Source organism: Quercus lobata, chromosome 6, assembly GCF_001633185.2.
Source record: "Quercus lobata isolate SW786 chromosome 6, ValleyOak3.0 Primary Assembly, whole genome shotgun sequence".
Taxonomy (NCBI): Eukaryota; Viridiplantae; Streptophyta; class Magnoliopsida; order Fagales; family Fagaceae; genus Quercus; species Quercus lobata.
This window is the reverse complement of record NC_044909.1, coordinates 2,229,206-2,240,992: the sequence shown is the minus strand read 5'-3', so window position 1 is coordinate 2,240,992 and position 11,787 is coordinate 2,229,206. Positions and strand designations below refer to the sequence as shown.

The 11,787-nt window shown below is 34.8% G+C and overlaps 2 protein-coding genes and 1 pseudogene across 3 annotated transcripts; 1 reads left to right on the top strand and 2 right to left on the bottom strand.

Annotated features, from left to right (window-relative positions):
* Positions 1–217: 217 nt before the first annotated feature.
* LOC115994646 lies at positions 218–1,493 on the bottom strand (annotated as a pseudogene).
* Positions 1,494–4,116: 2,623 nt separating this feature from the next.
* LOC115994643 lies at positions 4,117–5,819 on the top strand. Its single transcript, XM_031118861.1, has 3 exons — positions 4,117–4,224; positions 4,383–5,638; positions 5,759–5,819. Exons 1-3 carry the CDS (start codon positions 4,117–4,119, stop codon positions 5,817–5,819), a joined length of 1,425 nt encoding a protein of 474 aa, XP_030974721.1.
* A 1,489-nt stretch (positions 5,820–7,308) lies between these two features.
* LOC115994109 lies at positions 7,309–11,655 on the bottom strand. Of its 2 annotated transcripts, none has more exons than XM_031118138.1 (3): positions 11,561–11,655; positions 7,876–8,061; positions 7,309–7,710 (listed from the first exon to the last, which is right to left on the bottom strand). In XM_031118138.1, exons 2-3 carry the CDS (start codon positions 8,044–8,046, stop codon positions 7,639–7,641), a joined length of 243 nt encoding a protein of 80 aa, XP_030973998.1. In that variant the 5' UTR covers positions 8,047–8,061; positions 11,561–11,655; the 3' UTR covers positions 7,309–7,638. The 2 variants fall into 2 exon arrangements, with proteins under 2 accessions (XP_030973998.1, XP_030973999.1); XM_031118139.1 differs by having other exon boundaries at positions 11,504–11,607.
* Positions 11,656–11,787: the final 132 nt, after the last annotated feature.

Sequence of the window (11,787 nt, the reverse complement as noted above, 5' to 3'; positions counted from 1 at the left end):
ATGATCATTCCCCCCTAAAAAAAAAATTGTGATTATTCCGTCCATGAGGTGTTGTTTTGTTGCTACTGAACAACTATAGATCAGTTATGAAGATAAATAGAATGATCATTTTGAAAATAGAATCAACTTAGTGAACCTAATGGGAATTTTCAAATTTAAGCGATCAAAATGATTATATAACCCCAAATTTTTAAGGGTTAAGTATAATTTATTTTATTTAAAATAATGAAAATATCTTTGAGAGCCGCAATGCTTTCTCCTTTTCAGCAATCCTTTTCTCCTCGAGCTTACGACTCCGATTGACCCATGACAAAACTTCAGAAACACTTTCAGAATTTTTGTTCAATCTTTCTTCTCTTTTCCTGAACAAAAAGGTTAAAAAGAGGCGTAAAGAAACATATTCACATTACATCAAACATGTTTTGGAAAAATGGCTTTTTAAAGTTCTGGAATAATTGTCACACTACCAACATAGAATGCAAAAAAAAGTAGAAGAGATAAATACGATGTAAATCACTATACCAAATAATCACCATTCAGTTAAACTAATTTAGACACAAAATCCAAGGGAATGCTGGAAAAACAAGTAACTTAAATGATAACTAATACAGTGCTAAGTACAAAGCAGCTACTGGCAAAACACAAGCACAACCAAGATAGCAGGAAAGTATGGTCAACATGGTTTTATGGACTTAAGGTTTCAAATACCAGTTATTGATTTGATATATCAAAATGCAACAAATAAAGCATACATAAAGATTTCCTTACTTCAATATTCGCTCCTCAAGCTCTGATGCCGACAAGTGCGCTCCACCTAATGACCCCTCAGTATTTTCTTCAGTCTCAGCATGATGGGATAACCTCCCTTGCTTGGAAGCATCCCTATCCCTATTATCTTCATGGTCCATCTTAGATTTGCTTCCTTCAAGATCCTTATATTTATCTCTCTCCTTTTCCCTTTCCTTTTCCTTTGGCCTATCCCTTTCCTTTTCTCTTTCTTTATCTCTATCTCTATCCCTGTTCTTCTCCTTTACCCTCGCCTTGTCTCGTCCTCGATCACTATCCTTCTCTGCATGTCTCTCCCTCTCCCTCTCCCTCTCACGGTCTTTCCCTCGATCTTTTCTATCTTTATCCCTATCGCGCTCTTTCTCTCTATATTTTTCCCTATCATATTCTTTGTCCCTCACCTTACTATCTTTGCTCCTATCCTAATTCTCTCGCTCATCTCTATCATCTTTCCTCCTATCCCTACTGCTTTCTTTCTCTCTTTCCTTCACAACATCATCGCTACTTCTCTTTGATCGTTCTCGGTCTTTACTCCTATGTTCCTTATCTTCCCCTCCTCGACTACCCTTCTTCCTATCCTTGCTTCAGTGCTTGCTCGATTTATCAGTCCCATCCTGTTCTAAATCATCATAATGTTCTCGCATTGGAGACTCATCATCCCTCTCTTCGCGGTGTTCATACTTCGAATCAGACCATTCCATGTCCATTACAACTTCAAAACAAAAACAACAAAAAATAAAAGCAGAATCAGAATCAGAATAAATACAAATAATTCAACATTTCTAGGCATTGCCAATAGTACACAAATTTTTTAAGCTCAATTTAGGTTTTTGACTGAAAATCAAACATATTGTGAGCAATTAATTACAAAAATCAAACCGAATACGGATTCAAAAAATAACTAATTAGCTTCGTTTATTTATTCAAATACTTTGTTTAGTTCTAAACAAAAAAAAACACGATACTCTTCAAAATAACGCTTATATATCTACTCATAAATTTTCTCAGGAACCAAACGGAAAATAAAGCAATAATCAATATTGTGTCGAATTTATTGCAACCAGAAATTTGGAACCCTAAGGTAAAAAACCACACTATGAGAGAGGGAATTGTACCTGTTTAGTACTGCTGACGAATCAATTGATGCTATTTCGACAAAAAGAGATGAGAGATCCACCGAATGAGCATAAAAAGTAGTGTAAAGAATAATTAGAGGTATATAGAAGTAAAAGTAAGTTCACAAACTCAAATTCTCGGAAAATTACATGAGCTTACCCTCTGTTTGGGAGCCGAGAAAATTGTATAAGCAAAACTTTCTGGTATCGACGACGTTGCGTAAAAGCAGCAAAACAAGAAAAGAAAAAGCTCTTCTTCTAGTTCCAACTTGCGGGACAAGGATGATTATTGATTATTTAAAAGTTAAAATTCTTTTTTTTTTTAAATGTCTATTATTACAATTTGTACCCGAAAGTTTGGAGTTTTTTTCGTCTCGGTCCATTAAAAGTTTTGAGTCTTTTTTTTTTTAAAGCTTATTTTATTTAAAATTTTGTTTGATTTTGTTTTCAATTTATGATCATTCCCCCCCCTCAAAAAAAATTTGTGATAATTCCGTCCATGAGGTGTTGTTTTGTTGGTACTTAACAACTATAGAACAGTTATGAAGATAGATAGAATGATCATTTTGAAAATAGAATAAACTTAGTGAACTTGAGAATTTTCAAATTTAAGGGGTCAAAATGAATATATAACTCCAAAATTTTAAGGGTTAAGTATAATTTATTTTATTTAAAATAATGAAAATATCACATATATATATATGAAATCAAACAATATGGTAATTTGTCAAAATAAAAATAAAAATTACTTTAAATAGTAATAAATCATAACAAATATATATATATATATATATATATATATAAGTAGAGGGTAAATTAGACCAACCCCTCTTAAGATTTATTGAAACAATTCTTATGTAAATAAATATGATGGGCCGTGATACAATTTAGAACTAAATGGAATGTGAGTTGTTTAAAACAAACTGATAAGTGATTAAACACCTCTACTGAAAATAAAACATAAAATTCTTAAAGAAAAGCTCACAAGACTTATTTTCAATTATATATCAAATTTGAGTGCAAAGTAACTACAATTTGGTACTTTTACGCTCTATTTGTTTTGACACTAATGTTTTTTGGAAAATTATTCATTTTTCAGAGAATATTTTTTGGAAAACTATCTCATTTTCTAGTATTTAGTAACAACCTTGAAAATGGAGTTCAGAATGTTTTCTAGTATTTGATATCCACATTTTTTATAAAATTTATTGTATAATTTAAAACATGTATAATATGTATATTGTGTAAACCCACCTAGTGTAATCAATATAAATAAATAATTAAAAAAAAAAAAAACCAAGAATGAATTTGGTTTTCAAACTAAAATTTTGATAGTTGATACAATCAAAATTCGCTATCCAATTTTCATGATCTCGAATACTCATCTTGCTCATGTATGTGAACAGTAACGTACATAATATATATATATATATATATATTTTAAACTATATTTCTCATAATTCAAAATAACCATTATAACTTTAAGTTCCATTTTAAATAGTTCAAAATGCCACATAGGCCAAATAATTTTACTAGCAAACTAATCCAGTACAAGTAGTTTGATAAATATACCAAAAATTATTATAGAACCATTGATTGATTGTGAGGAGAAAAAAAAAATAAAAAACCTTATTAAAGAATGGTGTTATAGAGGGGCGAAGAAATAGGGAGAAAAAATAGAAGAGAGGCAGATAGAGAAAGAAATCGATGGAAAGAGAAGAGACCAGGGGGGTGATAATGAGGGTGTGAGAAGAGAGAAAAAACAAAGGGAAAAGAAGAAGTGAGAGAGTTTATTGTGAGAAATGTTGAATGAGCAAAAGAAAATATTTTTTCCTAAGTCAGAAGAAGATAATATTTATAGGAGCTATGCACTGGGTGAGAGAGAGATTGTTTTCCAAATTTTTTTTTTTTTGGGAAAATAACTTATAAAAAATAAGCCTTATTTTTATAAGAGTTTTCCGTTGACCAGTCTTTTTTTATGCTACCAAACATTAAAAAAATGTGGAAAACTATCTTTATAAAAGGTTTTATAGCGAAACAAACATAGCATTACTAGCTATTTAGCATTAGTAGCCTTCTAAATGATTGACAAGTGTCTAAATGTCATTGGCTAGTGTTAAAGCATAATCTAAGTAAAGAGAGGCTGGATAGTAAGCTAAGTGGATGGAAAAGCAAAAATTTGTCTTGGTCTGGGAGAGCAACCCTTATCAAATCGATGGCCCAAGCCATTCTAGCCTATGCTATGTCTACCATCCAGCTTCCTAAAGTGAGCAACTTGACGAGTCAACTCGCAGATTTTGGTGGAATTCTAAATCTAAGTTGGGTTCATACTGGACTCCAATAGCTTGGTCTACTCTTTGTTGGCCCCAAAAGGAGGGAGGCTTGGGTTTTAGGAATCTCTGGGACTTCAACCAAGCTCTCCTTTCCAAATTTGGCTGGTGGATTTTAACAGGAAAAGATTGTCCTTGTGTTAATGTGTAGAGGGCGAAATACAAGATCCGTAATAACTGGCTGACTCATTCCTATAATGGACATGCTTCCCCATTTTGGAAAAACTTGTTGGGTGTTAAGCACATCATCGCCAAGGCCGAATGTATTGTTTTGGGCAGTGGAGATTCTATTAGAATATGGTCTGATCCTTGGATCCCCGATCTTCCAGGCTACATTCCTTCCCCTAAGGTTGATGCTAATCCAGACTTGGCCTTGGTTGTGTCTCAGCTCTTGTCATCGGATCTATGTAGATGGGATGTTCACAAACTGAACTATTTCTTCAATGAGACGGTGGTTGATCTCATTATGAAAATCCCCATCCCAATTAGCCATTCTGTGGATAGTTGGTCATGGACTATCACAAACTCGGGGTCTTTTTCAGCCAAATCTGCTTATTGGCTATGCAGGGCAACCTCGTCCCCCTCGAAAATTGATGCTACTAGGGGTCAAATATGGAAATCCAAGTTTCATGAGCGCCTTAAGATGCTTTTGTGGAGAATTGCTACCAACGTGCTGCCTTCTAAAGAGGTAATCAGTAGATTTAATGAGAATATTGATAGTTGTTGTTCATTGTGCGGTTTGACTACTGAGTCTTCCCTTCACCTATTTACAATTTGTGCTATTGCTAAAGCTGTATGGTTTCAAAGTCAGTGGGGGTTGAGGATGGAAGAGATTGGATTTGAGTCCACTTCAGACTTTATTGGCTTTCTCATTTCTCCTCCGTTTGTGGACAATCTGAATCCTTGTCAAAGAGAAGAATTTTTGCTGTTTGGCGCCATCCTCTGTGATGTTATTTGGAAGCTTAGAAATAGTTTCATATTTGATTCTGCTGTGCCTAACTTGGAGGGAGTTTTGTCAAGGATTTTTAGCCTTTTTGCTGAACATAAAAATTCAAAAGCATCCTCTACTAGTCATCTGGCCTCGCCCTCTCCTCAGGGTTGGTTTCCTCCCTCAAGGCTGGACATAAAAATAAATGTAGACGCAGCAGTGGGTCCTCGCTTTTCTGACATCGCTGTAGTTGTGAGAGATTGGAGAGGGGAGTTGGTGTTTGCTGGCTCTATGAAAGTGAACACGACCCTCCCTCTTCAAGCTGAAGCAGAAGCAGTTAGATGGGCAATCTCTTTAGTTCCTGCTCTGGATGGTGATTCTGTTCTTGTGGAGTCTGATTCTCAAGTTGTTGTCCAGCTTCTATCAAATTTGACACTACCTCCTCCTTGGAGAATCAGGTCGCTTTGTGTTGATTTAAGGTCTCTACTTGATCTCCATGGTAAAGTGTTGGTGTCGTGGGTTCCTAGGCTGTGTAATCAGGATGCCCACAGCTTAGCAAAATGGAGTTTATCTTGTAATTTTTTTGGCTCTTTTGGCAGTGGTTTTTGCCCGGACTGTCTCTCTTCTGTTGTTGTGAGAGAGTCCAGTAGGGAGTTGTAATTTGTTTCTCCTTCTTTAATAAAGTGTTTGGTTCATCAAAAAAAAAAAAAAAAAGTTACAAGAAGATTAAGATGATTGTTGGCATTGAACTAATAGAATGCTATTGAAACTGAGTTGCTAACTTTGTTAAATGTAGCTACTGGGTTTTGAAACTACCGGGTGCGTTTGGGACAGCGGCTGTGTTTATGTTTGAGCAGCTTGCGTTTTTTTTGGCTGGTCCATGGCGCTGATCATGGACCAATCAAGTAATAAAAATATGTGAATAGTAATTTGCAGCAATAAATTTTTTTTTGCTATAGCGTTTTCAGTAATAAGTTTTCAGTTTTCAGCAAAATAAGCGATATCTAAATGCACATTACAAGTTTATGCAATTACTTAAAATGCCTTAAATCAGACTCACTCTTAAGGTTTTTTTTTCCTCTACATGGGATAGATAAGTCTATATTTGACTATAAGTCTATGTCTGATTTTCTTAATTATAGACAAAATGGCATGTCTTGCTCTTAAGATACATATAAAATTATAAATGACACTATATCCTAGAGGTTTGTACAATAATCATTTAAAAAAAATATGGAATATGTTGTTAAGAAGGTAATAATATAAGAGAAAGTGAACTTATTTGACATATTTATAGACACCTCAAGGAGAATTGCAAGTTATACTAACATTTGGGGAGGTTGCCATTTCAATTAAGTGATAAAACCTGAAGGGAGCTTAGGTACCTTAAGCAAATAACGAAGCTTCTATTAAATTTCTTAAAACTTTTTATCATCTACTTTTAATTTGAGTAATATTTTAATTTCCAAAAATAGTTGGTAATGGTATTTTACTTAAAAATAAACTATGTTACTAATTTTGAGGTTAATTTATATATATTTAGTCCTCAACATCTGCCTCATGTTTCAAAATGAACCTTATATTTTAAAATATTTAATTAGCCCCATAATATTGTTTCAAAAGGTCTTTGCTATCAACTGATAAATGGAAATGGATCACATGAGAAATGGAAATCATTTAACTCAAAATATTTGCTAACATGGAACCTATGTGTTAATTTACATGAAATAAAACATAAATAAAAATTATGTTCAAAGTTCCCTAGCCAAACTCAACAAATCAGGGGGAGCTGAAATAGAAAGGCTAAGTTAGTAAGTCGGTGATGCAATGATAGGTGACACAAAGGCTGAGAAGTTTGTAAATTTTAGACATCATCTTCCCCATTGGGCTAACATTTTGGGCTTGAAATCTCCAGGGTGTTTCAAGTCAGTTTAGCAAAGATCACCAAAATATAAGTAAAAACAAAAACCATAACATAAATAACTAAATTTTTAGCTTGTTGATCAATTTATCTTCCATTACTTTGATAGAAAGGTTTCAATTCCCCTTCATACTTTTAAAAAGAAAGCCAGGGAACTAAGAATTGGTAGGGGCAACTGAAATACAAAAAGAGGAAAAATAAAGTTTATTTGCAGGGGTAACTGATGCATTGACAAATGTGAGCAGATAAAAATAAAATAGGTCATCACTTATCAATGAGTAACATGTCAAAGCTTTGAGTAGTATGGTAAAGAAATAACTCTGATGCCTTTCTTGTCTAATTTCATTCTACCGAATGTAGAGTTGCTGTAAAATTCTTCACTGCAACAAGAATTAACATAAACTACAATAGATGTTTTCATCGGATGCATTCAATTCAAATTGGGAAATGATTTCTAAACTTTTTCTGGTCCAACCAAAATAGTTCCCATGCTAAGGCTCTGCAACTGAACTTGAAGGATGAGACACTAATAAAACATTCTTTCTCTATAAGCCCAAACTACTTTCTTCCTCTGCTAAGCCTCTGCAGGTGGTAATTAATGCTTCCCCAAGACTTTCTTTTATTGGTTGCCTGTAACAAAGGCACTCAAAAGTTTTAGAGATATATACTGCATTGGATAATCCAGAAGAAAGTAGTCAAAATTTCAAAAAAATTGGGATGAAAAATTAGGAGTAAAAAGCTGTGTAAAAAGATAGGAGAAGAATATGCTGCAATAAATCAGAAAAGTTATATCACCTGAGAGTCCATACAGACACTCAAAAGTTCCTTCTGCCGGACGCACTTATCATTACTGTTGTTGTTGACAGCCAAGCAGTTGAGAAATGCAATCATTTCCTTCATGCAAGGTTTGTGAAGAGAGCTAAATTTCTTTGGGTTAATATAAAGCGAACCAGCTTTCCGACCCATTATCCTATACTTAAACTGCACATGCCCAACAAGACAGAGTAGACTCAACAACTTGGAAAAAACAAGGACACCTAAAAGAGTTCCAATATTCAAGAAAATAATAAGAATAAAGAGAACATGTCACAAACAATGCAAGACTTGTAGACATTTCAAAGTACATATATACCAGATATATTTCCATTTAAGGACCGAAGAGCATGCACCGATTTTAGTTAAGTCACACATGCACCCTTCACCCTTGTTTTTATAGGAAGAGGAGGTGCCCATATGAGCTAAAACTCGTTGACAAAGAGCACACACCATTCTATTGATTGCAAGATAAATCCACTAAAGAATACCAGAGAATCTGAAAAGTTTTAGATTGGAGATTGCACTCTAGCATGGAAAGCAAGTTGCTTGCACTTCAATTATTAACCCAAGAAACATCTTTCAGGTTTACAGCAAAGCTTTGTTTCAAGAATTTCCATTAATCAGATTCTAGACCCATATTTTACTCCTATAGAACTCATATTTAAATCCAAAATTTCTCAAATTTTTTTAGTTGAATTCAACACAATTATATTGGAGTCCTTTTCTCTTTTGGATAAGTATTAAGCCATTATATTAGGATGATGTCAATGTTGATAAACTACATGACATTATATTGAATTCAACTGTTAATGTGGTTAAAATACAATGCCCACCTTGCCTGTTTTCATCCCTTCTAAACCTCAACCTCACCAGCATCACCCCTTGCTAGTTGCCAGTCTCTCTTCTTGATGTCCATTAGATTTGATGAAGATCAACTCCATCTTCATTAGATCTTGCAGAGATTGGCTTGGATTGCTGGCCTTGACATTGATCTCTACCCAAATTGATGGAATCGCCTAATCTGGTCAGATGGTTGGTAAGTAGATTTGCATCGGTTGGCAATGGGTTTCTTTCTTCCCTAATCGACATGGTTGAGTGACAGGGTGGCCATCATACTGAACCCAGTCAACTTGTGATCACCCTTGCCTTTGCCAAATTGCATATCGATCACCTCATTTCATGATTCTCTTTCCCCTTTTCCCTTCCTCTCCTATGAAATTCAGGTTGCATATGGGTTTCTTTATGGTCCGTTTGGATTGAGGGGGAGGGAGGGGGAGTAGAGTAGATTTAGTACAAAATTAGCTTATTTTTACCCAACTTTACTCTACTCCCCTCCACTCCCCCTCCTTTCCCGCTCTATCCAAACAGGCAATTAAGGAGGTGAGAACAGAATTGATTTAACTTGGGACAGAAACCTGCTGGACAGCCTTTGGAAGACAAATGGTATGGTCATTTTCCCCTAATGCACACAATTGACTGGGAATCATACCTCATAAAGCAAAGGTCAGTAGTTCGAATCTCCCCTTCCCCCTCCCCATGAGGCCAAACATATTTATTTTAAAAAAATAAATAAAAATTTGCCCTAATGAATTCCGGAAAGAGAACTTTCATAAAAATGTCTTTGATTGCGTTAAAAAAACCAAACTTATTGTTGATTATTGGAAAGTATTAACATTAAATCCTTGGCTGGGATTCAGCATATTTATAAAGTTATGGTCAACCTAAGAGGAGCATGTCTGATTATCTCACCTAGAAACAGATTCACTTTCAGTAATATCTCTCACTGTTTTTTGTTGAAACTGATAACTGAATTCAATATACAGTAACATAGTTTAGCACCATTGATATCACATCACCCCAATATAAGGACTTCATTATAATTGTGTTAAATTAATTTTATAAGAAAATTTGGATTCAAATGAATTCTGCCGGAGTAAAATATGAGGATCATGAACTTGACAAATTGATATTATTGGAACAAGGCTTTGCTGTAAGTTTTTTATTGGGGAAAGTAAATGAAGTGCAGAAATTGCAACTTTTTTTGCAAGAGTGCAATATCCATTCTAACACTTTTCAGATTGTCTGACATTTGGTGCTCAATGTGTACGTGTATGTGTAATTTGACTTTTCCAATTGCCTGGCATCAGACGCTCTATGTTAGACTCAGTAACAGTATACCAGTTTGCTTTATTAATCAGTAATAGCAACATCATAATAGGTTGACAAGCCACTTCTCTAAGCCTAAGTCATTCAATAATATTAAAATGTCAAATGGAAACAACCACTAACCTAAAGACAACAGAAAAATCACAAGGAAATAATCACTAACACAAAGATAACAGAAATATCACATGGACAAACAATCACTGACACAAAGACAACGGAAATCACATGCAAACATTGTCTGAAAAAAGAAACAGCAAATTTTAATGTAACATATACTCCACGACCAAGCCCTAACAATCAGCTCAAAAAATGATACAATGTACCACCAAGTGACAAGATAAATGTGATAGGTACACTTGTAAAAATCACTCCCAAATAATCTAGACAGTAGACACCAGTAAATACCATAGATATGATTCACATATACATAAAGAAAACAAAGAGCCAACAGTAAAAACTAAACATAAATCGAAGCCTCACATTCACGGCCAACCCCTGAATCAACCAACCCACCTCCGAACTAAAAAAATCAAGTTTCCCTAGACTCTAAAAAATGGCTGGTTTGTTTGATAAGCAAGCTGATATTTATGTGGATATTAGGCCAACTTATCCAATCTACTTATTCTCGATGCTTGCTGCTCTCACCCCTCACCACTCTATCACTTGGAATGTTGGCACCGGCAATGGTCAAGCTGCTATTGGTTGTTGGTTGCCTTTTTACCTCTCTATCTCTCTCTCTCTCTCTCATGCACACATACATTATTTGTAGCTTGATCAATTTTAGCCAGTTTCAATTGAGCAAAAAAAAAAAAAAAAAAAAAAAATTCTAATGTGGGTGCATATCTAGCTTTCTTCAAGTATTTGATAATTCCCTCGGCCGTGTGTGTAGTGAGTCCCTCATCTCACAAACATAGACACAGATAATTACACAGAATAATCAATTAGAGTTTGAACGAAAATATTGATTAGAAGTTTTGAATCTTGGATTTCAAAGAATCTCTCATGAGTCCTTGAGAACCAGTAGAACTTGTACAATTTCGAGTAGTCGTGTGACACATGTTAGGTCGATGGTTCCAATCAAAAATTAAACCCGACTCTAAATGGAGTTCAAAACCCAACAGATTATTAACTTGTTGAGAAGTTGTTTTAAGAGGTCAATTTCAATAAGCCTACTTCATGATCCGCAAAGATGAATAACATGGTCCTTTTGTAGAATCATCCATTTGGCATGTTCAAATAGAGCTAGAGTCATATAGAACCACAACATTACATACACATATATATAAGCATTTCATCATTTCTGAGTAGTTTAAATGAATTGAAAAAACTCAATAATCTAGGTACAATATTTTTCTAAGGTAAGATGTATGAATAGATAGACTTTGGTGTTTCAATGGTTACATGTATTTAAAAAAAGAGGTTCAAAGAAGAAAATACATACATAGAGAGAAATCGGCGAACACAGTAAGCAATAACACTAGATGGTATTAGAGCTTACCGCCGGTGCTGACGTCGCCGCCGGTGATGGGAGCGCAGAGAGAGAGAGAGAGAGAGAGTACCGAGTAGCGACGCTAGGTAGATGTCACTGTGAGACTAGAGCTACTCAGATCAGATGTGTAAACTAAGTTTGGTCGCACGAGCGGGTCACGTGCCAAAAAGGACTAAATTGTAAAATTTGTTTTTTGACAAGGACTAAATTGCAATTTAGTCACTTGCTTTTTCCTT